The sequence below is a fragment of the Diplotaxodon limnothrissa genome, linkage group LG7 (genome assembly GCF_057381915.1).
Source record: "Diplotaxodon limnothrissa isolate DT_005_m linkage group LG7, D_limnothrissa_male_GT1.1, whole genome shotgun sequence".
NCBI classification, from domain to species: domain Eukaryota; kingdom Metazoa; phylum Chordata; class Actinopteri; order Cichliformes; family Cichlidae; genus Diplotaxodon; species Diplotaxodon limnothrissa.
In genome coordinates, this window is record NC_140602.1 from 19,876,089 (window position 1) to 19,902,709 (window position 26,621).

Below are 26,621 nucleotides of genomic sequence, written 5' to 3' on the forward strand. Positions count from 1 at the left end.
TTTATTCCTTTAAAAAAGTTTGTGCACAGTAGGAAAGGAAAGGTAGGTGTTTTAAAAACAGAGGCTTAAACATCATGAAAAGAGTATGGCTGAATGTAATCCCCATATCCTTTAAGGGCCTCTCCAAATGCATGCACGTTCAATTAAAAAAGTCTTTTTAAAATATAAAGTTTCTTCATATTTGTGCACATAATGCTGAGCTTGTCATCAAAACAAAGTGTATTGCTCTTTTCAGAAGCAGCTAGGAGCATTTCATCTCAGCAACAGTCAAAAGCAATTCCATAGTCAACACATAACATTAAAACCTCAACACTGATATGTCCATTGATATAACAAAACCAATGTGTACAGTGTTGACAATGGATGTCTTATATTGTGATTGTTGGTAAAATCTTGACATTTTCAGAACCAAAACTCTGAGACAAACACATGGACGTTGACGATGTTATGGCCAGAGTCGCCCTGAATTGTCAGGTTGCGCATAGATAGCTTGAGTACTGTCATCGCTGGACCAATCAGAGGCTTCACCTGGCGAACAATACCTGGAAAAGACAAAGATGAATGAGAAAAAGTAGTATGGCTAAATGTGTAGATCCGTGCTAAGCAAGACTACTTGTTGTATCATGACATGTCTCAATAATCTCAATAAACAAAAAAAGAATTATTTTGTTCAGAAGCTTGAGAGTTGGTTAGCTTAAGGAACTACAATCAGTCAGAATAATTTTCCTCAAAGAAACTGTTGTCATTGTGGAGTCTTTTTGTCATTATTAATGTAGTTCTGTGTGTTTTAAATATGGTTTCTTTGTTCACCCTAGTGATATCTAGCTCTGGATAGTTTGGGTTTATAGTGTTGAGGATCAAAGTGTTTGCTCTTACCTCACTACAATTAAGGACAGTTTGTGATTGTATTTGTAATTTACCAGCAAAAGTGAAAAGACAGTAACATGTAGTCACAAGCTAGTCACAGCTTGCTTTAACTAGCCATTCTTCAGTCGTTAATTTCACATGTCTGATAGCTCTGTCAGTCTTGCATATCCTTAAATTATCTGTCTAGACAGGTTGCATAATAGCTTAGAACATATTTTTGAGTTTCAAGCTTATTTTCTTCCAACTTCAATAACTGAATTTGCAGCATACTATGGTTATACACATCTAGAGTCTTAGGACATGAAGTTTAATCAAAATTGAATTTATAAACTACTAATTTACAAAAACAGTTGTCTCAAGGATGCTTTATATTGTAAGATAAAGACCCTATAATATTATTATAGAGAAAACCCAACAATCAGACAATCCCCTATGAGCAAATACTTGGCAAGTGTAGGAAGGAGGAACTCCCTTTTAACAGGAAGAGACATGTGGTGGAACCATGATCAAGGAGGGCCAGCCATCTGTCATGACTTGTTCAGGGGTGAGGGTAGAACCTGAAAGCTGAGGGAAGTCCCTTAGCAGACTAAACCTTTAAGTTTCTAACCCATAGGTTTTTATCAAAAATCAAAGTCTTAAACCTAATTTAAAAGTACAGTTAACTCTGCTCACAACTGTGCAGCAATGCACAATTCGAACCACATCATCAAGTTCGCCAATGACACGACTGTGGTGGGTCTCATCAGCAAGAACAAGTCAGAATACAGAGAGGAGGTGCAACAGCTAATGGACTGGTGAAGAGTTGTCAAGAGCACCAAATTCCTTGGTGTCCACCTGGGGGAGAACCTCCCCTGGCCCCTCAATACCAGCTCCATAACTAAGAAGGCCCAACAGCATCTCTATTTCCCACAGAAGCTGAGAAAAGCCCATCTCCCACCATCCATTCTCACCACCTTCTACAGAGGGACTATAGAGAGCATCCTGAGTACGCACACCTTCATACATCAAGTTGCTTTTTGCATACTTCTCAGACTTTTGCACATTTCTATTGCACTGTTGTGTCTGCACTGTCTTGTGTCTGTATCATTCTGTTCTGTATGGTGTTGCACTGTCTTTGTTTTGTTTTGTTTGCAATTTTTGCACATTGCACCTTAAGTACTCCGGTGCTTATTGTCTGTTATATGTCATATGTGGCACCATGGTTTGGAGGAACGTTATCTCATTTCACTGTGTACTGTACCACTGCACGTGGTTGGAATGACAATAAAGCCACTTGACTTGACTTGTGTCTTTCCCAAATGCAAACTGGAAGCTGGTTCCATGGGACACAGGGCGAACAGTTGAAAACTGCCTCCCATTCTACTCTTGGAAAGTCTAGGAAACATTAGTAAGCCAGCAGCCTGAAATTGAAGTGGTCTATTGGGATAGTATAATACTATGAGGTCTTTAAGGTAGGATCATTCAGGACTTTATATGTAACAAAAAGGATTTAACAGTAAGTCAGTGAAGAGAAGCTAATACAGTATGTGAGATGTATAATCTTTCCTTCTAGTAGTGCTCTCACTGGGGTACTTTGGATCTTTAAAATATCCTGATGATAAGGAATTACAATAGTCCTGCCTAGAAAGAGTAGTATTACAGCAGGATTTTCCAAATTTTAGCAAAACTGTGTAGACGAAAGGAGGCAGACCTAGATATTTGATTAATGTGTCATATCCTATACAAAAATGACTCCAAGATTCCTCACAGTAGTATAAAACTTTGTTAATTTGTCTGGATTTATAACTTTAAAACAACACAGGTTTTTATGTTTTTTAAAGGGACATGTACACAGGAAGCAATTCTGTGGTTCCCTGGTTATATAACCCTCTAATGTATAAGTCAATCAACTGTCATGTGTTAATCAATGATATTATTTGCTCTCACAGGTAGTGGGTTCAACTCCTTCCCTTCAAATTGAGAAAGTTTTAATTCAGGACTCACTCAGTTTGCATTGCCAGTGGTTAATTTTTTGTTGGGACTCGCAGTCAGAGAATATCATTAAGTATCTACTATCTGGGGCTCACCCCATCACTGCAAATCACTTCCTGTGTGATTAAGACATGTCTGCAGTTTAAATAATTGATTTGTGCCGTTTGGCTTCATTAACAAAGATGACTATCATTTGAACGACACAAACTTTGTAGTATTTTTTTTTATATCTGCTAAAGGTTTTATGTATTAAATGAAAACTATTGGACCCAGCACAAAACCTTGTGGAACTCCATGACTAGATTTCATTTGTGAAGAAGACTTTTTTATACAAAAAAATGGGAATCTATCAGATAAATATATTTCAAACCAGCCAGTGCATTTTCTACTAATGGTGTACACTATTCCCTGTAGTAAAATGTAGTAAAAAATTTCTGCCCACAGTCCAGTGTGCTAGATTGTTAACTTCCACGTCTAGGGTATACCTTATGTTTTACCATCCACTGACTGAGATCTATTGATCCATCCACAAAAAAGGGATGAATCAATAGTTGTTTCTTCAGTAGGAAATATTTAACTGTTCATTAATCAGGCTTTTGAGCAACAGATTTGGGAGTTTTTTAGCTCTATTCTTCACTGTCTGTGCAATCAGGCCTGTCAACTCAAAACAAAAAGTCAAACTGAATATGCAGAGATTCTATGTTCTCTCCCTCCTTATCTCTCACAATGCAACGATTAATAAATTATAAAGTGTATATGTGACTTGTTTTCTGTCTTGAGATTTTGGCCTAGATATTGACCAGCAAACCTATTAAAAACAGAGCATGTTAACTACCAGACACCGTGATGGTAATAGATGCTACTGTAGAAACAAATATGTATAGTTAAAGATCACTATAGCAAATGAAAAGTTCTGAATAACAAAGTAAAATGAGGCACAGTTCAAACCACCGCACGCAAAGCTAACATATCACAACTCTATCAAAACTATGTCATTGAGAATAGAGTGGAGGCTGGAAGTTGGGTCGATCTTTAAAGAACAGTGAAGTAATCATCAATGAATACTGAATAGCATTTATTGCTTAAAATGCGTTTCCCTACTTTTTTGGCATCAGCTGATCAATTTAGATGAGTTTCAAATAACCTTTGCTGTTAATGAGCCTAAGATCTGCCAATGAACAACCCCATAAACAGAAGACACAGTGATATCATGGTAAAACAGATGGAAGAATAAACATACTGCAACAGAGCATTACTGAATCCCCATGGAATTCATTGGGTGCTCTTTTTAAGTGAACATGCGATTAGAGGGGGGAAAAATGCCAGTGTTTACACAAGCTGTCAACAGACTTTTCTCTGCAGAGGGCTGGGGACATTTCAGCTCTGGCCTGTTTGAACAGCTATCGGTGGTATAGTCAGGCAGCACAATCACCACACTGTCCTCCTATCACACCTTCAGCCGCCCTCTTTCTTTTTCCCCATTTACTTCTGCTTCTCATACTCATCTGAGTCAGTAACATGTTAAAGCCTTTAGTAGGATGACTCAAGAGTTTAACTCAGCATGGATCAAAATGACAGATCACTGCCTAGATCACTATGAATTATGAGGCTCTTTCCTGTGGTACTTGTAAAAAAAAAAAAGGCAGTAAAATCCATTTGGTTGTCATTCACTACAGGGCAAATGATGATCCATTATGAGCCATGCACTGGGTCCTGTGGGACACTGGCATTGTATGATGGCCCCCCACTCACATATTCGCCTTTTTTTCCCTCCCTTCTCTTCCCTTCCTGAGGGGGGCTGGCGTTTGTGGCACCATCACTGTGGCCCACAAGGCTAAATGAGTCCCATGTGTTTGATGGAGGGGAGCAGTTGCAGTCACGCGATACAGCCATGGAGGCATTTCTCCAGGAATCGATCTTTAACTCTGGGAGGGGCAAGCTATAGGAACTTAGACTGGCGTCTCTCCTTCTCTCTGTCACTTTATTTTGCTCTCTTGTCCTTCTCCGAGCCAGGAATGTGGGCACACAACAGATTCCAGCAGATTCTGGTGATAAGCACTTGGAGAAGTGTGGAATGGGGCCCACTTCTACCAGGGTTGCCCCTTGTTTTGGTGTTTTGGGATTCTGTTGCGTAGTGACACTAAAGGGGCCCGGGTCTGAGATTTTATTGTTTCCAAACCATTAGCGTTGTCAGAGAGAACTAACCTTTTCTTAAACCTAACAACAGCTGCAATATTAAGAAAATAACTGACATGGAAAAAGAGATTGGATTTTGAGTCGGAAAATTATTTTCAGACATAAGCCAGCTGAGATGGCATGCAACGCCAGTGGAGTTAATCAGTGCAAAGGTTCATTCTTTGCTCATTTGCTTAAATCAAACGAGATCTGATCAAAAGCTTCCGTCCTGGGATGAGCAATCATGCAATGAAGATGAGTAAGTTGTTATGAGCACAATATGGACCACCGCAAGGACAGATGGGTTTAAGTCCACATTAAGGGCATTTTTAAAAAATGTTATTATTGCATTAATTGTGGCCTATATCTAATTACGGCTAAACACTTATAATCAGGGCCAGCTGAGGTTAAGTTTTCCATTAAAACTCCAGAGGAGGGTTTCCGTGAAAAGTAAAACAAAAAAAATCTTACCACATAAATAAATAACAAAAACACAGAGACTAAACTAAACTAAAATTTATTTAGGGCATCTAAACAAGGCTATGTGGTATGTGTGTCGGCCCCATTAGAGTTTTGTAAATTTGTTTGTGGTCTAATTAGCACATGCAGAGTGCAAAAGTGTGCTGTCCGGAATTTTTGCAATGGCTCGTCCAAATCCTTCAGTTTTCTCAGAGCATTTGAAAAGAAACATGAACCATGGTTCAGGGTTCCTCACTTCAGATTTTGGAATTTCTTTTAATCCTATATATGTTCATCTATATAAGATGTGCCACAGTTATCTTGCACACCTCATGTGAACTATTTTTTGTGAACCTTGAGGACAAGAAAGGGTCATTATGTCATTATACTGTGGGCTTAAGCGCCCAACTCTGCACGAAGTAGCGTGATACCATAGTCGTTTTACATGACCTCTCGGAAGCCTCAGCGAAATCCCAACATGATGACTTTGTGTTTCCGTGAGCTTCCCATCAAAAGCACAGTGGTATCCTCAGTGAAGGCAAAGCATCAGCTAACAGCTGGGCCTCAACGCACTCACAGCGAACCTGAGGTGAAACCACAACCACATACGCATCTTTAACATTTCTTCCAAGCTATAAGGCAAAGGGCCAACATCCACATAACAGGTTGACTTTGATTTGCTGCAATGCCACCTGAGATTCATATAAATAAAGACGGGAAGGTTTTCAAACCTCTACAGCTGACAGCATGCCCTGTGACTGGGTTGCAAAGTTGCAAAGTAATGCCGGAAAAGTTTGTGGTGTCTTTCCAATTCTTTGAAGTATCTGCCGCAGGGTGCAAAGGTGACCCCACTGGTTTTTAACAGCCACCATCACACTAAACCCTAACAGCTGTACAGTTTGTCCACTCCCCAGAAGCATCCCACCACACAATAAAGTAGCCTCCCATGAAGAAAACAGTCCTAAATAAACACATAGTAGTAGCAGAGACGCTGCCCCCAAAACAAAGTGAAGCAAATGCCAGGAGGCATTTGTCATCCTTCATGGCCACGAGGTCTGCAATATTACATGTAAACAGTACAATTTCGGGGTTTTCTGGTTTCTACAACTCAGCAAGGAAGTGTATGACAAAATCCAAAATGAACGGGTTTAACACCAGAGACAAATGAAAAGTATGCATTGGCTTCACCGCAGTATTGTATAATGACATGCTGGTTGTGGCGCTATGCATGCTCACTGCAGTGAAACCCCTGGAGAGCATCCAGGTGCTGTACAAAGTTCCAGTATACAAAGAGGGTACTGGAGGACATTCTTGAGCACCCTCACTGTAGTAACTGTGAGATCATCCGGATCTCTCACTGATGTACCAAGTGCATCTCTTACTGATTCACAGCTGCTGGCATTTGTATAAACAGAGCAAAGAGTGGTTTCTTTTTCAATAACTCTTTTTTACTGCCTGAAAGGTTTTCTCCATAAAAACTCGAAGGCAAGCCAAAGAAATTGCTAACTAGCTCCCTTGTTACCCCATTAGTAAAACAAGCAATTTCAGTTTTGATAACCCTTCAGTTTGGCTGAAATATAATACATTCAAATGTCCCGGCGCGGCAGGATAATCAACTGTACGAAGACAGCGTACAGACCCCTCAGGGTCTGACTTTGTATTTATCTTCTGACTGGTGCACTGATGGCCACTCAGGTCAGGCTGTCCAAACACAACTCTGACCACTCCAAAGAGGGAGTGGGACCCATGTATACCCCATCCATGTCTGTGTGGCTTGGTATTTTAAGGCCAATTAACAGTGATTCACTGTTGGACAGTGGCACGCATGGGCTGTGACATCACTGAAGTGGCCTTAGGGAACTGGTTGGTTCTTTTCTTGGACTTTCTGTTTTAGCAGTTGTGGGCCAGAGCAGCTGAGATGACATAACATGCACCATTATCTTTACCACAACCTTTGCACTACATTACAACTGACCTTTCAAAGCGAAAAACCATAGCTCAGGGGCATAAAATAGACTTGAATGTAGACTAAATGGATAAAAGCGTATGTGAGGAAAAACTGCCCTGTTTGCATTTTAAATCATTGCACTTTATTATGCATTAGAACTGAAGTATACAGCGTGTTCATGAGCTTTTAGCGCACTTTGCTATCTATCTGGGCAAGTCACATCATGAGCGTGGATTAAAAACAGGCATTAATTTTGGGAATTGAGTGGTTAACTAAACACAGTTGGTTTTTCTTAAAAACACAGTGCTGGAAAGCAAAGAGTAATGATGAGTGTAAATTAAATGGATCACCAAAGCACGGGAGATAAGTGTATCATAATGAATTATTGCGACAGTTTTATTGCGAGCAATGTGTACTATATGTGTTCACACCAGTGTCTTGGTAACTTGACTTACTGACTGGGTACGCAGAATGTCTGTGCGAGCTTGACATTGCTGCATCGCTATCTCTTCATCAGTACATTTGAATGCGGTGGACCACCCGAGCGGAGCGCTGTGTGTTTGATTGTGGGATTACTGTGTGGAGGAGAACGTGTTTTGATTAGCCATACTGTAATCTCCCGACAGGGATTCTTCGTGGGCTTGGCGCACTCTGGTGGGCCGTGTAAAGATCCAGCCAAATAACAGCCTCGCTCGAAGCAGAGCGGCGTGTTGTCTGCTTATCTCCACAGCTGTCCTCAGCTTCTCACCAGCAACAGCCACAAGCTAGAGCTGCAGGCTTCACTGGCTCAGAGGCGGTCATGTCTCACACAGAAGGTTCACATTCCGCCAGTCACTGTGGACGGCAGCATCGAAGACCACGACTACCTGCACAGAGGCGCTTTGTCCATGGCTACCTCGCTTGCTGCCAACATCGTGCCAATGGGAGTGCGAAAGATATTTATCTCTGGACATCGTATAAACCACTAAGGCATATTTCCACCTGCCTTTCAAACTGGAATGGAATTTAGCCCCAGCGTCTCAAACTCACAGATTCTCTACATCATGGCTGTGATTCATAAACAAAGTCATTACGTAATCTGTTGCCATCCAGCAAGATAAACATCAATACTACACAATAAAATCTGTTTTTCCAACTTAAAAGAAGAAGAAATGCAGACAGCAATGATTAATGGCACATTAAAATCCTTCCATGACAAATAATTACTCATGAAGAGGAGTCATTTGAACAAATCCAAGGCATGACTAAATGTGTGGTGACTGGTTCATTCAATGGTTGGCTACTGATTGTGTTGTACATTGGATTTACACACAAGGATCCTGGTCAGGGGTTTGGCTGTGTCAACTGAAAGTGGAGATTGCATAGCATAAGAGCTGTGGCTGAATGTATAGTTACTTATAGTTAAAGCGGTCACATGAAGAGAAGCCTTCTCAGTAACAGTTAAAGTCAAAAGAACGCTTCCATGCTCTCTGAGCTGGCCTTGATACGTGGTGATAGAAAAAGCATGACCATTCTTGGATGATAGTTCGCTGGTAGACAATCAAACAAGGGAACTACCAGCATTTTATTAACACCTCAAACCACGCTCGTGCTTCCAGCTGAAGCCACCGAGCCAGTGTTTTTAAAAGCAGGATTCATCTACCCTCCCGCTGACTGCCAGAGTCAATCACCCCGTCATCAACCCGACTCAAACAACCTGCCCCTAATCAAAATCAATGACTGCTTCCAACACTTTTTGACGGGTGACAAATAAAACACTTTGGAGAATCTGGTGTTTGTCTACCTGAAGAGATGTTTCTTTGTGTGGTCGCTGTTGCGCTACTGCTGTGGTCATCCTGGGAATTTGTCCACGTCTGATTGGTTGTGATTATGTTTTCCAAGTGCTGAGGGATGTCTTTGTTTGCACAGATGCATCAGGGTTGTTATCCAGATGTGACAGAGCTGTTGAAGCCAGTGATGGATGACCGGGAACTATGAAAGAGCGGTGTGGTTCTTACATTGTGGTGTGTTCTCAGCCAGTGCTGTACATGTGCGTGTGTGTGCTTGCGCGTGTATGCGTCCGTGCATATGTCTACGGCTACACCGCATGCATGTGCGCGCTTTTAAAGTTGATGGGTTTTAAAATAGGGAGTGAAAGGGAAAAGAGCAGCAGCCAATCAGACCTTTTTAAGAATCACTTTTTTTCGAGTTAGCAACAGATTCTGTGGACTGCTAATTGCCTCTTTTGTCCCGTTCAATAACACAAAAAGTGGCCAAAAATAATGACCGAAGTCAGTTTGAGTTCACACACTTGTTCATTAGTGGAGCCTCAATGTCTGCTACTCTTCACATCCCACCAAGCTGTAATACCACTGTTGGAGACACACTGGAGATACTGGAAACTAAGCTTCCTTAAGTGACACGTCAGCTAGCCTCACAATGGTTATGCAACAGCTGCATCTGCGAGCCAAAGCACCAGCAGCACAACCCACTAAATAAAACCAAGAGGGCCTTCATCACACCATGGACACCACACTTCACAGCAAGTAGTCAGTGACCAAAGGCTCCAGTGCGCAGGGCCTCAATTTGGATACGTGATGGGCAACTGGTGCTAACATGCAAGAGCTGCATCCAATAAGCATCCAATGGGTTTGGGAGAGAAGTGGCTCCTCACAAACAGGCCTTTCATGTGGTCGTCAGTTTAAGTGCTCTAATGCTCGGCGAGACACTGAGGCCTAGTGCAGGGAAATGGAACAATACATTTAACCACATGAAGCACAGCGCCCAGGATTACTTCTGCACATATTTTCTCTCTCCCGGCCTCTTTGACTGAACTGCAGTCTCTCGCTTTGTCTTTCTCTCCATACGCTTTTGCTCTCTTTGCTCTCCCTCGCGCAAACACACGCTGCCCCTGCAAATGAGCACCGCTATAAACAGGGAATTTCTCCTAAACCCTCTTTATACACATGCACACAGACGTGCACAGTGGATGACACATTACAAAACAGAGCTTATCGTTCATGTAGAATTACACCGTTGTGCATTCCAAGAAAAATACACCACTCGCAAGACAGTGCAATATAATTATAATTGGTTTTACAGGAATTTATGTGAGTTATTGCTGGTGATAAACTGGTTTTTTTTCTCTCCCATGTCTTTGGGTGTATTTGATAAGTACACATCTGTTTCTGCAAGTGCATGAAAGAGGAACACTTGCGTGCTCGCACCAGTCTGGCCTTAACCAGTGACAGCCACACACTCTCTCCTCCTCCTTCCCTCCCTTTAATTCTTTAAAGACAGATGTGCATACTGACAAGCCATCCCTTCATCCATCACTCGGAGAAGAAGAACAAGGAGAAAAGGAAGAAACTATACTTCATCTACCAACCCTGCCTGCATCTCAACACACCAACTAAACAAAAACACCTAAGCAGGTCCAACAATGTGTCATCTCAGGGCTGAGAACGCCCTCATCCTCCCTCAGCCAAGGCTCAGTTCTGCTCCTCTACAGACACCACCAGTAGCCTTGGGTCACCACCACACTAAAGTATACCAATGGCTTCTACCCAAACATCTGTTGTTGTTACACACCGCTGGAGATGGTATCTGCTGCTCCTACTTGAAACAGTGCAAATCCTTTTTTTTTTTTGTGCATAGTGGCAGCTACTGACCAGGTAGTTATGATGAATTGCCTGTCAACAGCAATTAATCATGCACACATGCATACGAACACACAAATGTAGATTTATGCCCTCTATTCTTGCACGTTCAGGCCACCATAACTTATTGTGGAAAATAATGATCTTTGGGATAAGCATAGCCATGGATAAGTGAATTAAATGGTACTTTGCTTAACCACAAGACTGTGAAAACCGATGCCAAATATTTGGTCAGGCAGAAACAGGCCTTTGTCTGTCTCAGAGAGCCACTCAGAGGACAGCTCGCCGAGCACAGAGACACGAGGAGCCCCCGTGAAGACGATGACAGCTACATGATGCCACCACGCTGCAACGACCATAACAAGCTGCGTCAGATGTACTTATGTCAATACATTCATCGTGAATATATTTTTGTGCTGTTTTGTTCTTGCACTTTTTAAATGCACACATGTGCGTTTGATTTGTTGTAAAATAGATATATATATTTCAAAATGAGATGAGGTCAGAAAAACCACCTCCTTTGTCAAAAAGAAATTGCAATTTCCAGTCACAGAGACCATCGGGTGGTATGTGTTACACGTTAAAGTCACTCTTGTCTGAATGTGCTATTGGTTCACCCAGACAAGCAAAAAATACCCTGTACTCACCCACATACAGCCCATTCTCCACTCGCTTGATGATGTCGAAGGCGTTGTCCACGTTGCCCTCCAGGATGTCAAACTTGACATCGTAACTCCCGAAGTTATAGGACCCGTAGGCTGGCACTGTTGTTCTCAGGAAGACGATCTCTGATGAATTATTCAGGGAGAAGAAGTTAAGACAGTGGGATTGCTGTGCAAAGCCGGTCCCAACTGTTGTTTTTTCTGAATTTAATTTTTTTTTAAAGAAATACAATAAAGTGTGTGATGACAGTGCTTGTGTTCGTGATAGTCAGAGAAACCTTAAGGATTTTTAGCACTAGTTCTTTACACTCCAATTCAGGACATATGAGGAATGACAAGAAGTGACACTGAGAACGGCTGTGTCTGAAACACACACTGCATGACAGCCAAAAGATGCTTATCAGCTGTCGCAACCTGCAAATGATTACAGTTGTTACATATGTGGCAGCAGTTCTCTGGGGAAAGCCAGCTAAAACTGTCTTCCACTGAGGACTTCATGGAAAAGCTCATTTGGGTGTCAGAGGCAGCCGTATGGATTCTGGCAACTGTACAGAAAGCAGTTGATGGGAGCTCAGAGATTAAAGCATATAAAATTAAGATAATAATAATAATAATAATAATAATAATAATAATAATAATAATAATAATAATAATAATAAGAAGAAGAAGAAGAAGAAGAAGAAGAAGAAGAAGAAGAAGAATGACACTGAAAAAAAGATGAGATTTGGAAAGAAAGATAAACATTTTTTAAACTTGGTGATGCTAAAGGAATTCTTCCAGTCCAGAAAAAAATTTATAGTCATGGTAAAAAGAAAAAGCACCTCTGACAGTTTAGTGTATCAAGACATAATATTAATTTTTTTTTTAAATCATCTGGTTTAGAATAGGTGTTAAAATCATTCAAGAACAACATGATATGAACAAAAACACTTGACATATTAATCATTATATTCCATAAAAATTAATCCAAAATGCAGAAGCAGTGAAAAACTAAGGAATTAAGAGGGTATACATGTAAGTAGCAGCCACATGCTGTTAAATCAAATGTACTGCATGTGTTGTTGTTCATCTGAGGTTGGATTGAAAGACCTGCTAAGGTCTTTTTTTATTATTATTATGACCGAGGCAACTGTCTATCTGTGTGACATATATGAAACAGGAGAGGAGGAGGAAATGAAAGTCAGTAGAAGTAGAGTACATGTGTGTGAATGAGAGGGAGACAGGTGTAAAAGGGAACAGGCAAGGAGTGGAGATTGTGAAGGTAGATTTTAGGTGGAGTTTAAATGCCAATGCACAGTCCAACCCAATGCACAGTGCAGATGAGAGATGAAGAGAAGAGGGGAGGCATGGTGGAGACAAGTGTCAGGGGTAATTTTGTGACAGAAGAATAGCAGCAAAGATGAAAAGAATGGTTTACCAAATGATGTATATTTTGGTGATGGCGACTTTAACAAAAAGACAGGAGGCCAAACTGGATGTGGCAGGGCTGTAAATGCTAATGCGTTGGTAGTGAGCAGGGAGGACAGAATTAGAAATGAGTACATTAGAGAGACAGCTCGGGTTGAGCAGTTTGGAGACAGTTAAGAGGTTTGGACACATGCTGAATGAAAATAATAAGAAGATATGTATATAAAACAGCAGCCAACCGCTTAGCTTCAGAGACCACAAGATATCGGCACATTGAAAACCTTTTTCTTTAAATAGAAAAAACCCCTCTTGTGTTTAGTGCTTTATTTACTGGATTATGTACCTTTTGTGTGACTATTCAAAGAATAGTCGTGTACCTACCCTCAGGCCTTGGTAGTTCTCTGAAAGTAGGCAGGGAAATGAAGGTGTGTGACACTGAGTGCGTGGGGTCCAGAACGCAGGCGATGTTATTGGGCTGACAGGACTTTACACAGCGAACAACTTCAGACCGTTCAAGCCTCGCCGCTCTGAAGAAGTGAACAAACATACTTACCCACCAAAAACAAAACAAAAAATAATTGGAAAAGAAAACATGCACAGCCTCTGACCTTTTAGGTTCTGCTTGCTTAAAGCTAACCACCTTAGAACAAATCAGGGCAGCGCGATGCTGTTGCACAAACACTATTTGAATGAGGCAGAAGGGGCACTGAATGTAGCGCTCGGCACAAGAAAACAATCAAATTCTTCAAATTCTATGTGGTTTGGAAGAATAATAAACCAACAATGGCTAAGGCTCATGCCACAGTCAAACTTTGTAGCTTGTGGAGACTTGTGCTGTCATTGATGTCTTTCTGATCCACTATTTCAAGCTGTGTGGGAAATGAATTACTACATTTACAGAATGATCCACAACCTGCTCAGGAAAATATTTGGATTTGCAGAGCATCCCCGGCTTCACATCAGATAATCTCTTGAGGAGGATTTATGGGGAAAGGGAGTGTTCTAAAAGACTCCTAAATTGTAAGCCACATGACTAGACAACTCCCCAGCCTCTCCCCAGGGCAGCTCTCATCCTATTATTTAGGGCTTTGTTTATTCCACAGACTAATCAGTGACAGGTCGGAGGGATTGGAGTGCCTCTACTGGCTCCTAAAGCTAACGCCACCTGAAACATCACTATTAACTACCTGTCTGCTACATAAGACAGCTTTTTTAGAGAGGTTTCTAAGGCATTAGCAACCCCATAAATCAAGAGTTTGAAAACTTGTGATCATTTGGGAACTTTTAGAACAAAATAAAAGCCTTGATTATGACATTCAAGATGTTAAACTCAAGCTGAGCCTTGCTTGAGTTTAACAAAGGAGGCAAGTCAGTACACGGTTACACTGGGTTATGAAAACATCCATGTTGTCATGTATAAGTCCAGTTAATGTGCATGGCAGCCATATAGCCACACTGTGAGTCATGCCCGTGGATCTCTGGCGCTCCTCGGGGGACCTATCTGCTGCAGCTCAAAGCTCAAGCCCAAGCTTGGGTTGCAGGGCTCCTTTCATGGAGAGCGAGGAGAGAAGCCCCTGACAAAAAGTCAAGCCACCACTGGGTAGGGGCTTGTAATTAGCAATTAGCGGCGGGTCCAGGTTTTGCTCTGCTCTGGGCCAAACCCACAAAATGTTCTCCTAGTTTATAATACCACGTCCTGAGCTGCAGAAAGACCCAAGTGGGGCTCTAGAGGATGAGGTGAAAGCTGTTGGGGTAGAGAGTAAATTTATGAGAAGACAATGACCTAGAGTGAACTGCCCCCCCCCCAACCCTAACCCTTTTACACTCAGATGGGCTCTTCAAAGCAGAGGCATCAGCTCAATGTAATTACAGTTCAGTGTAAAAACAAAAAAACTTCTACGTCTTCATTTGTGAATATGTGTGCATTTATTTCATGCACACACACTTGGACACACATGAACATATGCGCGCCTTCTCCATGTCCCCATGCCTCACGTGGCCCAGCCCAGGAGAAAAAAACCCCAATATTCTCAGACCAGAAAGAAAAACAGACTTTTTTGGATGAAAGTCTTCTGGTCAAGTGTAGGGCCTTTTATTTTTTTGGTAATTATTATTTATAGTCAGCACATTGATAACGCCCCAACACAAACACTGCAGGGCATCATTCATTTTGTGCGCGGTGATGTTGCTGTACCGCAAATTGTTCAGACCACCGGCCAGAGCCCAGAGCCCCATAACTCAATGTCAAAAGGGGAGGAAAAAACTCCTGTACGCCACTAGACTCTTTTAAGGCTATCCCCAACAGGGACCAAGTGCATCCTTACTAGCCCAAACGTTCGGGACAGGAGGAACCTGAGAAATCTGCATTTACAGTTATTAAAAGCCACAGCCGCTCAGGCAGCACCCTCACAGCATGTCAAGCTATTTATAATCTCCGCTGGTGCACATTTCCCCTCTCCTTTCCCACTGCATCTCTTCTCATGTCACTTACTCAGCCTTCATTTGGAATTGTCTGTCTGTGTTGGGGTTTGCACCCGCAGTATGCAGTGGAAATCTGTGCAACGGGAGCTAAAGAGATGTGCACGAAAAAAATCACTGGTAATGGTAAGTGACATTTGGGAAGCAGGAGTAACAATGCAAAGTCTGGTGTCAGTCTGGCTTACTGGAATTTGAAGGAGTGGAGTCACTCTAAGTACTTTATATATTACGTGTAGTTAGTGACTGAAGGTTTTGCTGTTTGCGATTTTTAACAGGTTTTTTTAAGCCAATGTTAAAGACAAAAATACAGCCTGGTTTGCACATATGTTTGCAGATATAATGCAGGAAACCCTTTAAAAAAAAAACAAGAAAATTAACTTTAATGGCATCTAATAACATTAATAAATGCTGTTTAGCACTAAAATGTTTAAAATACTAAAACACTTTCTTGTAATTGAAGAACTTTTTTTTTTAATGACAAAACAGAATATACGCAATGTTCTGAAACTACTGGAATAATAGTAATATGAAACTTTGTGAGGGGAAATCTTCATGCCTCCATCTGTGACTTAGCCTCACATTCCAACTGCTCCCTTTGCTGTATTTGATTAAACCCCACAAAGCACCATTATCAAACACTGGTTTTAACTTGAACATGTGTTATTTCTATTGCAGTTTTAATAGAAAACTGTTCATCCAGCACATAAACCATAAAATACTGCAAAATGTCAGACTTTATCATGCAACCATCATCAAATTACACTCAGTTGTCGGCAGACTTGGGTTGTTACCATTTTGAGAGTTACACTGACCTAGAACGCCACCTACAGTGGCTTCTTTGACAATGCCTCACCTAAAAAGATGCATTCTGTTGGTCCTAATATAAACTCCTGAATAATAATCCATGTTTTTTTGTTTAAAACAAAAGCTTTATTGTGTGTAATGCTATACAACTACAAATTGTGATTGTTTTTCCTTCTGATTAATGTATTTTACAGTGTCATTAAAAAAATAATGTGCCATGTTTAATGTGCATTTATTAGGAGACAGAGTAGTATTTGAGTTCATTCATTTAAAAAACTGTAGTAGAAAAAAGCCTCAATAGCAGACAAGATAAAGGGGACAGCGGTACCATAGTTTTGGACCAGCAGTAGCCCTGAAAGGCCTGCACTTGCCAGAAACTCATGAAAATTTGAATTATATTTTTACCTGTACATGCTCTAACTATACTTAACTTGTGTAATCATTAATATATAGCAGGCTATATTGCATCACCATCCTTTACTCTTGCATGCATTTTGCAATTTTTCTGATTTCTTAGTGAGATTAAGTTAATATGCCACATCCATTTTAAGGGGGTAAAAACTTGTGCAAACCTATGAATCCCTTTTGTTTATTCTAGTAGGGGATTATAAGGTACTCTGGGCTCCTCCTGGGTAACAAACACCAGCACTTTAGCCAGGTATGTAGTGATTGTGCCATAGCGGCGCAGCCTCAGTTCCAGAGACAGCTCAAAGTCCTCTGGCTTGTTGATGAGCTTTGCCACTGACATCACACCACCAGTGGGCATCTGCTCAGTTCTGAAGAAGCCGCCCTCGTTGCCAGCTGTGATAGCAATGTGGATGTCATCGCCAGGCACGGTGTGGGAGGGGCCCATGCGGAAGATGGTGGTGAAGATGGGGATGTTGGTGGGGAAGGTGAGGTAGTAGTAGGTTATTCTCAGGGGCATGGTCAGGCACTGGACAGACTCATTGCAAAGCAAGCGTTCGCATCGACTGCAAAAGAAAAAAAAGAGATCGGAGGCAGGACGGGACAAGACGGAACAAAACGGGCAAAAAGAGAGAAAGAGAAAGGGAGATCAGGTGAAAATTTCATTTGCCGTGCATGGCATGCAGAGAAAGGAATTATCACTTTCAGTTATAGTGCCCTCTTTAGGATCATGCAAAACGTTCTGTCACTGGGTGCCTCCAAACAAGGGTGTGGGTGTACACATTGTCATCGTCATGTGCGCCAAAATTAAACTGAAAAACACCCATGTGCATGTCATCACTCGGAAACAGCAAAACATGCTACAGCCAGATTCATACTGAAATCATTCCAGCATTGAGCATACTGGACATGCAGGGGCTCTGATCCATATACAAACCAGGAGTGCTTTAAAAAGCCTGATATGTAAACTTAAAGCTCTTTAGATGGTGACTGTTTCAAATTTAACTATATGGAGCACAGACCGTGTTCTTTGAGTGTTGCATGAAACTATGTAACAAAACAGAAAATGTCCTGGCAATTGGTTATTTTATGCCTTTTTTTTTTTTTTTTAAATGGTGATGGTCCATAAATAGTAATTGATAAATGCTAAAATTAAATATGTGGTTAAAAAAAATACACGAAAAAAATGTGAAATTTACTATATTTTTACGAATTTGTTTTAATGTGTAATAGGGGTAAACTCATTCAATTTAATTCTGTCGTAACACAGACAACACAATCATAGTTATGCCTGTTCATAAACATGTCCCTGCTCAGCAAAGAATCTGCACCAGTTCAAATACTCACGTCTCTCCGACCCGTCTGTAATTGTTCGGACACTCGAAAGACAGGCATCTGAATCCTCCCTGTACATTGAAGCAGCTTTGATTCTCTGTGCACGTATGGCTTCCTGTCACACATTCATCAATATCTGAAAGACAAAAAAGGGTCTTAAAAGTCACTAACATGATTTTTTTCCCAAAGCTGGGGAAAAAGGGCCTCCAACAAACGCCACATGACTGCAACATGACATTACAGAGAGCTCACCCTGGCAGCTGCGCCCGTTTACCGCCAAGGTGTAGCCATTGACGGGGCAGGAACAGTGGAAACTGCCAGGCGTGTTGTGACAGCGGTAGGAGCAAATGTGACCTCCGGTGGGCAGGGCACATTCATCTATATCTGGAAACGTCAAAGAAAAAGGTGAATTTGTAACACATTCATTTTATTTATATACACATAATAAGGATGGCCAACCACCATTAATGTCTGATCCATATGTGCCACACATTAGCGTTCTCACATACGTCTCTGTCAGGTCATGTCTAGAAAAATTCAAGGCTGATCTGCATGTTTGAATGTTCCTATTTGTGGAAATTCGGCTAATACCCCCAACTCGTCACAGCAGATGGCCGCCCTGGGTTCTGGCAGATGTTTCTTCCTGTTAAAAGGGAGTTTTTACTTCTCACCATCGCCAAGTGCTTGCTAATAGGAGGTCATCTGATTATAAGGCTTTTTTCTGTTTTTTTCTGCTATCCTTCTTTTATTGTAGGGTCTTTACCTTACAATGTGCCTCGAGGTTGTGATTTGGTGCTATACAATAAAATGTCAACTGAATTAAACTGAGTATCAGTTGCAGTTCACATGCTTCAACTTTACCTTCACAAGTAGTGCCATCTAGGTCACTGAGCTGGTAGCCACGGCGGCAGTAACACTGGTAGGAACCGTACACATTGGCGCACTCTTGACTACATGGGGTGCTCTCACACTCGTTCAAATCTGCACAGAGAAAGTATCAAAGTTAGCATCAAAATGTATGCGTGCATGTGTCTGTAATGCAATATTTACCTATTTATGGATAAAGAACAAGTAACTATGAAAGCTACCTAAAAAATATGACTCCTAGATTGATGACTGGTAAAATGCTACGTAGGCTGAAGATATACAGCAACATATTTCTTAAGTTAGACTTGAAAGTGTACCCCAGTGTACACAGGGGTATCTAGGTGTATCGGTTATCTCTTTGTTGGTCTTGTTCCAGCATTACCATAATAATGTTGGTCCAGGATCAACATTGCAACTGAATGCTTCCCTGATCCTGGACCAGTATTATTATGATACAGGAAAAACATTAACACTGGGATGTCAGATCATGCAGGATTTCTATTGTGTAAGTCAGAGGGGAGACATGTTATTGACTGTCCCTTATACTATATGGCACCTTTCTTCTTTAAAAAAAAAAAAAGAATCTGACATTCAGACCAACACTCCGTTAGATGCATCGGGGGCAAAAACGCATTTAGGAATGCATGGGGAGCAGGAGATTGATCCACAAAGATTCTGATTACCAGATCCACATCCGCCCACATAAACTCTGTCTAGTCAACAGTATCTAGGCTCTATAAAGTCTCCCAAATTACTTGATTGTCTTACCATCACAATTTCTGCCGTCAGCAGCTAACGCGAAGCCTGTAGTGCAGCTACATTTGTAGGATCCCAAAGTGTTCTCACACTTATGAGCACACAGACGACCAGGGTAATGCCTGCATTCATTGACATCTAAGACAAAAAGTCCAAAACTGACAAAGTAAGAAGCTGAAATTGTGACTTCAATGCTTATTTTAACTAGAAGTAGTACACACACATACATGCTGTGGGCATTTACATGCTCAGGATACACTTGGATTTAGCTACCAACGTAAGAACGCAAAGCAAAAGAAAAAGAAAAACAGTTTACCTTCACAAAGCCGAGTGATGCTATTGAACATGTAGCCAGCTTCACACTCACATCGGTAAGACCCCAACATGTTGAGGCACGCATGACCTCCACAGACGTTTTCAGTAGTCTTACACTCATCGATATCTGTAAGCAGGGGTGCAAGCGACAGAGAACACCATGATATCCACCGCAGGTAGGCTAGTAAGACACTTTGCATGTAGGTATGATGAGCTCTTCCGTACCAACGCAGCGTGTGCCCTCTTCATTGAGGTGGTATCCTCGACCGCAGTTAACCGAGTTCCTCTGGCAAGTGTACGAGCCCACTGTGTTGACACAGATCTGCCCCCTGTTGCATGGACCTGTCTGGCTAACACATTCATTTATATCTGAAAACAGGAGCACAGATGACACAGATGTTACTCTAAATTTTAAAAATGCCCTGATGTTCCACAGTTTCTGTTATATTTTTTTCTTATCATGTCTTATATTGTTACATGATCAATTCCTTCTTTTTGTGACCCATATATAGAATAGAATAGAATAGAATAGAATAGAATTCAACTTTATTGTCATTGCACATGCACAGGTACAGGGCAACGAAATGCAGTTTGCATCCATCCAGAAGTGCTTTAGTGATATAGATATATTACAATATATATTAGCAATAGTATAGATATGTAAGTCGTATCTGTCTTAGTTTCCTTGACTTGTCTTCTTTTTCAGTTCCTATTTTAATTGGATCATTTCTATTCCTTGTGTGTGTCATTCCTTTCAGCTGTTTGTCTTCTCGTGTAATGAGGCCCTGATTGCCTTGATTTAACCTGGTCTTGTTTCCTAATTAGTCCTCTGTCTATAATTTGGCTCCTCTCAATCAATGTAATGATGGCAGTGATTAACCTTACACCAGGTAATTTATTGCATGATGAGCTAAAAACATTTTTTTTTTAATTTAAGTCAATAAAATAAATAATTGATAAATCAAATTTGACCACAATGATGAGGACAGGTTTGAGTTTAATAGCGAGCCCCAAAAAGACCTAAGTCTAACTACATAGCTGGAAATTTAACTGACTTAAGGCTTCAAGAACAGAAGTCTTAATGATGTTAATTTATTAAAGAGCATATGCCAGTCATCATATTGTTAAATATTTTGAAATTTACATTAATATGAGGACATTTTGAGGGAAGCAATTTAAGAATCTCAATATCCTTACAAGTGCTCAAGTAAAGATCATAAATGGCAGCGGAGCTCTGTATGGGATGCTTGGCCACAATAAATCTTTTGGTGCTAATGCTTACCAATACAGTTTCCAAGAGCATCCTGGATAAAGCCAGATCCACACTGAACTTTGGGCAGACAACGGAACGACCCCTGGGTGTTTTGGCATTGAAACTGCGGTCCACAGTTATGGATACCGGTCTCACACTCATCAATATCTGGATGAAGACATCACAGAAGAATTGCCTGTCAACACGCTATGAATAGCAGCCAAAAAAAATACAGCAGATCAATGTCTCCCTACAAACAGCAGAGACCTTTGCAGTTGTTGCTGTCAGTGAGCTCATATCCTGTTCCACAGCTGACTTCTCTCTGGCAACGGAACGAGCCCTCTGTGTTGATGCAACGCTCTCCTCCCCGACAGTTGCTGGCTCCCACCAAACACTCGTTGATGTCTGCGAAAAAACAGGACAGACAGTAAAGGAATACATCACATGTCTCCTGCTGAGGCTCTGTTGTGTTAGTCTTTTCTAGTAGAAAAGTATTTTCTTTATCACCAAAAACAGTCCTGATATTAAAATATAAGACTGAAATCATTACATATATATAACAATACAAAAGGAGCTTACCCTCACAGCTCTTTCCATCTGGTTTGAGTTTATAGCCTTTGAAACAGGCACAAGTGTCATTCCCCACACAGCGATGAGCACACTTCCCTGAGAGGCACCACAGAAACATTAATATCTGATCCGCGCTTTTTAACGCAAGTGCAGAAATCACAATTGTTAGCTTTTATTGTGCTTTACCATTGCACTGATTATTTAATGCTGAATCTCCATTTTCAGTTGTCTCGTCCTTGTTAGGCACTGCAAGAGAGAGAAAAAAGCATGCTTATTCATGCTTTCATACCTTATGCATGAAATCATTTGGCACAACATTGTGTTACTAGTGAACTTCTGACTTTGATGGTCATTAAATTCTTATTTTATCCAGTCCAAAAGCTCATAATCAGCATGCTGAATCTTACCCATTTCCACATTAATGCTCAGTAGCTGAACCTAAGCTGCTTTATATTATGAGCTAAGAAAATGAGCATGCGATGACCATAAGCGTCCACTAGGGGGCGGTGTAGTCTTATGTTTGACACCAGTAGTCCTCCTATTTCTACTTCTAATTATTTTGTTGACTTGCATAGGTTTTCACTTACTTTAATCCACTTTTTTATGCCCACTCTACTTTAAATTACACATTTTGTTTGTTTTATTTAAAAAAAAAAAACAATAAAAGAAACTGCCTCCTGCAGGATCACATTTTTTACCCACGTTCTCTCTGATGCGCTGTGGCTCCTTCCACACAGCAGGCCCGGGACACCAGATTGCACTGATGGCCAACAGATAGGTTGTGGTCACAGGGTAGGCCAAGCTCATGGGCTGTTTTACCCAGAGTACAACAGTCACAGCACATCTATCGAAAACAGCATACAACACAGTATTAGAGAACTTAGAAGGATAGACATGAAAAATGTGCAAATAATTGAAAGAAAACAAAATACAGATCTTTTCAGGATATTGTGTACCAGCAGAGGTAAAACAAAAACAAAGAATAGCTGACAGAGGGTTGGTATGCTGGTTGGTTAAAGAAGTGAGACAGCCTTTTAAAGTGACAGCTGAGAATAAGTTGCTTTAGACAGACAGCCAAGCTCTCAATCAACCAGACAGACAGAAAAAGAGCTTTTTTGAGACGATACGCCAACTGGCAGGCTTCAGACGGGACCAGAAAGGCAGTCAGTCAGTTAGAAAAAGAGAACACAGAGGGAGACAGTGATGAGATGACATCAACCCCCCTCTCCTTAATGCATGCTCAGTCAATCATTATGACAGCCCGGTAATGTCAGTTATGGACAAGAAAGGTGGGGAGTGTGACAGATGGGCATGTTTTGGCAATTTGGTTATGCAGCTGGAATCTGACTGTGTGTGCGGTGGTGCACACGTGCAGCGTTTGTAGCGACTGCAAGACTGAACACATGCTAAGGAGAGCAACTGTAAGAGTTGTGTACCAATAGTGGCTGACTGCTACTCTCTGTGTTTGTTTGTGTGTGCTTGTTTATGTGTGGGTATATGCCTGTGTGGCCTTGACTGCTAGAAAACGTTTTGTTCTTAGGACTCTTTTAGTGTAAACCACTCACAACAAGCACACAAACACACTCCTGAACAGTTCGCACACACAACTGCTTTATATCTTGTTTTTGTGCAGCTTTTTCTTGCTTCTCCCATGCTTGCTTAGAGTAAGTGGCCTTTTTATTAGTTTCATATGTGAAACATCAATACAGCATTCTGCTATCATCACTGCAAATCTTACAAAACACAATAATGCAGTTTCTAAATTGAAAACATAAACCTTATCCAGACAGCACATTGAAGCAAATCCCCTTTTCTTCTCTCTGACTGCTTAGAGAAAGTACAACATTATTTTCACAGATATTGTCATTATTTATCATTTAAACGTACATTTTGTTCTGTCCATCTCGCATCGTCGTGCTTTTTCCTTGAGAACACACAGATTATTTGAAGAAGTTCGGAGTTATTGAATAAGCCACCCACAGTCCTGATTTCTTTCTTGTCAATCTGACGTCCTCCATATCAAGTAAATGATTTTTGTGGAGTGTTTGTGGAGTTTTGCACATTTGAGACATATTTTCACACTATGTAAGCACCTAGAGATTTTAAGCATATTTGAAAATGTGCATATTTTTCTCAAGCTTCTCGTGTTCCTTCTTCCTGATGTTGGGAAGGTCCACAGCTGTCTTTCTCTTCGTGTCCACGGCTACTATGTCCGGTTGGTTAGTCATCACCAGTTTGTCAATGCATTTCTCAATCATCCTTGGGGACGTGACCTATTTTGACCTCAGGACTTCCAGGCCATAATCGGCAGAGATATTCCTGTATACTATGCCAGCCACTTGGTTCATTTGTGCTGCCAGATGCTCATAGAGTTACAGTCACTTTCTTTAGCCCGTAAGTGTGACTCATGTCAGGGCCAGGTACTGTCTAACGCTTCATGCTTGAGACTCTTTCTTGGATGTCTGCCGCTGTGATGGTTACTGGATCCTGTTCAGGGAAGTTGCTGTGGTCTTCTCTTAGCTCCACTAGCCACTGAGCATTGTTGTTATGTGTTGCAACCCCGTGGTGGTGTTATTCTCATATTGTTTTCGCGCTACTAAAGATGCTCCAGATTTTAAGCATTTTAATTTCACAAAAAGGGTGTGACAGGAGAAACTTTGTAAAACAACTTGAAAGCACTGTAGAGAAAATTATTTTTGTAAGTGCATCATCATAGCATGCTGGCAGCCATGCCAGCAGCAGCAGCAGAGAGAGGAACACAGAGCAGCTGATGTTTGCCAGCATAGAAGAGGTTCTGGTAAATATGGAAAGTAATCAGCTTTGGTTATGTGTTAAGGTTGGCTCATTTTCCCTCATCAGAGCTACGCTGCTAATTTTATTTTAAAGCATATTTGTAGCATGCGGTGGCTGTGTGGGGCTACAACACCTTTAAAAGCTTCTATGCAGTATATAGTAGATCACAACTAAACTGTTAAAGGATAGAAATTCTAGACCAATTTCTTTATTAAGTAATTTATCAAAATACTTCTGAAAGACATAAAACCAGTTAAAGGGAACTAATGAAGGTGAGAAAAAGAACACATTTAAATCTGTAATCAAAGATGGAAGCAGAACTTACACAAGCCTAGTTTTGTGTAAAAGTACAAATTTTCATGCTAGTTATAAAGCTCACTAATAATGAGGTTATATTGGATTGTAACCCCATTAAATGACTATTTATTTCAATTTAAAACAAATGGGAACATTTCTCTATAATGTTGATGTTTGGTGCAATAGCTATGCCTAATCATCTTCACTGTTTTGGTCCTTTTGTTTCTAAAGGTTGACTTTAGTGGTGGTTTTGATTTTCCTGAAGGAGACACCCTCATTACTCATCGAGTCACACCACTGACCAGCCAGTCGGTGGCATGCAGTCTGTTGATGACACATTTTTGGATTGCTCAGATCGCTTGGATCCCCAGAGGAATCGCTACTAAAAAAGTCCTGGTACCAGGTACTTCCATCTAATGGAAAACCCTGCAAACCGTGGCGTGCCAACCTGAGTAGCTACTAATGGAAAAGGGACTTAAAATTACAAGAAAGTCTGGCTTCTTGGAAGCAAAACATAAGGAAACCAAGGGTGATTCAAGATTTTTTGCCAAAAACACTGTATATACTGTGTATATAGTACATATAGAATGAAAATAAAGGCAAGAATTTGCCTGAGTTTGGTTAAGAAGCATTCACTTGCCATAATCATCGTCCAACAAAGTGGTGAAAGAAGTTTTTTGGTGATTTACTTTTCTGTTTTGTCATTTCTATTAGCAAAACACTCATATACACTCATACAAACACACCTTTGTAGTCTTGGTGTCGCAGGTGTTGGTGAATAAAGAATCGCAGGCCCCCTGGTCTTTGGCAATGTTGATACCATTGGTGCACATTTTATCCTCGAGCACTGTTACACAGCACTGCTCCTGCACTATCCTGTCAGCAAGAAAAAACACAAAACACAGGTGGTGCATTTACTCTCCGCTCTATCAATAATTGGCTTACGGCAAAGAAAATCTGTCTTAGAAGTGCAGCTCATTAAAATTGGCCCGAGGCGAGCCTAAAGGGGATCTCATGTCACACTGAAAACTGACGAATGACTGGGCTGAGTATGTCTAGAATGAGCTCAACGATGGACATTGTGTTTGCAATGCTGACAGCTCTCTGAGGTCTGTTCAGATTGTTTAACACCCAAGAAGTTAAACCAAAGATTTTAGTCCCGAGCTGCACATTTGTCCAAAAATATCTCCATATTCTTTTGCAGAGCAAAATCACTAAAACAAACCTCATCCTACATACACACCCTATAAAAACAACAAACAAAAAAAGCAGAACAGCAGGGGCCCTAATCGGCTGACTAACATTTGCCAGTATCTGTAGTTTACTTGCAGCCACAATGACATCACCGGGACAGAATCAGTCTGCATTTCTTAAGAATTTGGTGACACAGTTAGGATTTGAGAAATAGCCATAACCATAAAATGAGTAACATCTTGATACAGGATGTATCGTAATTGACCTTCACCTCTGAGATCCCCTTAGGGATTAGCATAACACAAATTTTCTGCAAGAATCATTTAAAAAATGACAATAGCTGTTTAATTGGGAAAAGCAGTACTGGGAAGCAGCCAGCCCAATCTGACAAAAGAGTGTTATCATAAAAATATGTTTTACTTAATGTT

General features: G+C 40.9%; 1 protein-coding gene across 2 annotated transcripts in view; it reads right to left on the minus strand.

Annotated features, from left to right (window-relative positions):
- Positions 1-10: 10 nt before the first annotated feature.
- Positions 11-26,621, minus strand: part of fbln1 (fibulin 1) — a 31,978-nt gene continuing 5,367 nt past the window's right edge. Inside the window, exons 4-18 of one of the 2 annotated variants that reach the window (XM_085359399.1) lie at positions 25,746-25,875; positions 22,612-22,753; positions 22,096-22,155; positions 21,919-22,005; positions 21,607-21,744; positions 21,370-21,507; positions 20,313-20,456; positions 20,089-20,214; positions 19,785-19,910; positions 19,011-19,130; positions 18,402-18,533; positions 18,162-18,285; positions 13,509-13,654; positions 11,706-11,846; positions 11-542 (exon numbers count right to left, since the gene is read on the minus strand). In XM_085359399.1, the coding sequence (XP_085215525.1) occupies positions 403-542; positions 11,706-11,846; positions 13,509-13,654; positions 18,162-18,285; positions 18,402-18,533; positions 19,011-19,130; positions 19,785-19,910; positions 20,089-20,214; positions 20,313-20,456; positions 21,370-21,507; positions 21,607-21,744; positions 21,919-22,005; positions 22,096-22,155; positions 22,612-22,753; positions 25,746-25,875 (1,894 nt within the window). In that variant the 3' untranslated portion in view covers positions 11-402. Of the gene's footprint in view, positions 543-11,705; positions 11,847-13,508; positions 13,655-16,143; positions 17,381-18,161; positions 18,286-18,401; positions 18,534-19,010; positions 19,131-19,784; positions 19,911-20,088; positions 20,215-20,312; positions 20,457-21,369; positions 21,508-21,606; positions 21,745-21,918; positions 22,006-22,095; positions 22,156-22,611; positions 22,754-25,745; positions 25,876-26,621 lie in introns of those variants that run through there. The other variant, XM_085359400.1, reaches the window with a different exon arrangement.